Genomic DNA, 692 nt, shown 5'->3' on the forward strand with positions numbered 1-692 from the left:
TCCATCTGGAAGTCAAGATTGGTGCCACCTAAGTGGGTTCCTGCTGCAAGGAACTTAAGGACATCCTCCTCCTTCATTTGCAGGACATCAAGGGCTCCGGACATTGTGAAAGTTTCCCTTTAAGTTACGACGGGAATCTGAAATGAGAGCAATCTATTTCTTTTCATTCCAGTGAGTTAAGTGGGGTACACCCTTAAAAGCAACCAAAGACTCCATCTCCTACAGTGTCAGGCATTGAACTTACAGTGCAATGAAGGAGCAAAGTTAACCAATACATGTCGTGTATTACGGAATAGCGCACATCTTACTGAGGAAATGTGGACGGCAGAATAAGCGAATAATAAAACTAAACGAAATTAGCGAATGGAAATTCGACACTTTTCAAGATAGGAATTAAGGAAAAGTTCTGGATGCGCCAAGTTAACAACTAGATATATAAGAGCAGCCATATTTGGAATATGGAAACTAAAAGCAAAAAAATGTATGAATTGGTTTCAGATATTTTCAAGCAGATAGTAGGCGGATGCTTTGGAATTACTTCGCTGTGCCGTCACCACTTGTTTGTCTCAAAACCCAAGAACCTTAACTCCTGACCCACACGGCGCAAATGGGAAAACCCAACCAGCCCAAGTCGACGGTGTAAATCAGGGCCTGGGTCTCCACTCTCCGCCGTGTGGGGGTCCGAAGGGATA

General features: G+C 43.6%; 1 protein-coding gene across 1 annotated transcript in view; it reads right to left on the bottom strand.

The window, feature by feature from the left end:
- The window catches only part of RPSA (ribosomal protein SA), a 20,114-nt gene extending 19,976 nt beyond the window's left edge, over window positions 1-138 (bottom strand). The window contains exon 1 of the mRNA XM_011999460.1: window positions 29-138. Within this exon, the coding sequence (XP_011854850.1) occupies window positions 29-104 (76 nt within the window). The 5' untranslated portion in view covers window positions 105-138. The remainder of the gene's footprint in view (window positions 1-28) is intronic.
- Between the last annotated feature and the right edge of the window lie 554 nt (window positions 139-692).

The sequence above is a fragment of the Mandrillus leucophaeus genome, unplaced genomic scaffold (assembly GCF_000951045.1).
Source record: "Mandrillus leucophaeus isolate KB7577 unplaced genomic scaffold, Mleu.le_1.0 Scaffold595, whole genome shotgun sequence".
NCBI classification, from domain to species: Eukaryota; Metazoa; Chordata; class Mammalia; order Primates; family Cercopithecidae; genus Mandrillus; species Mandrillus leucophaeus.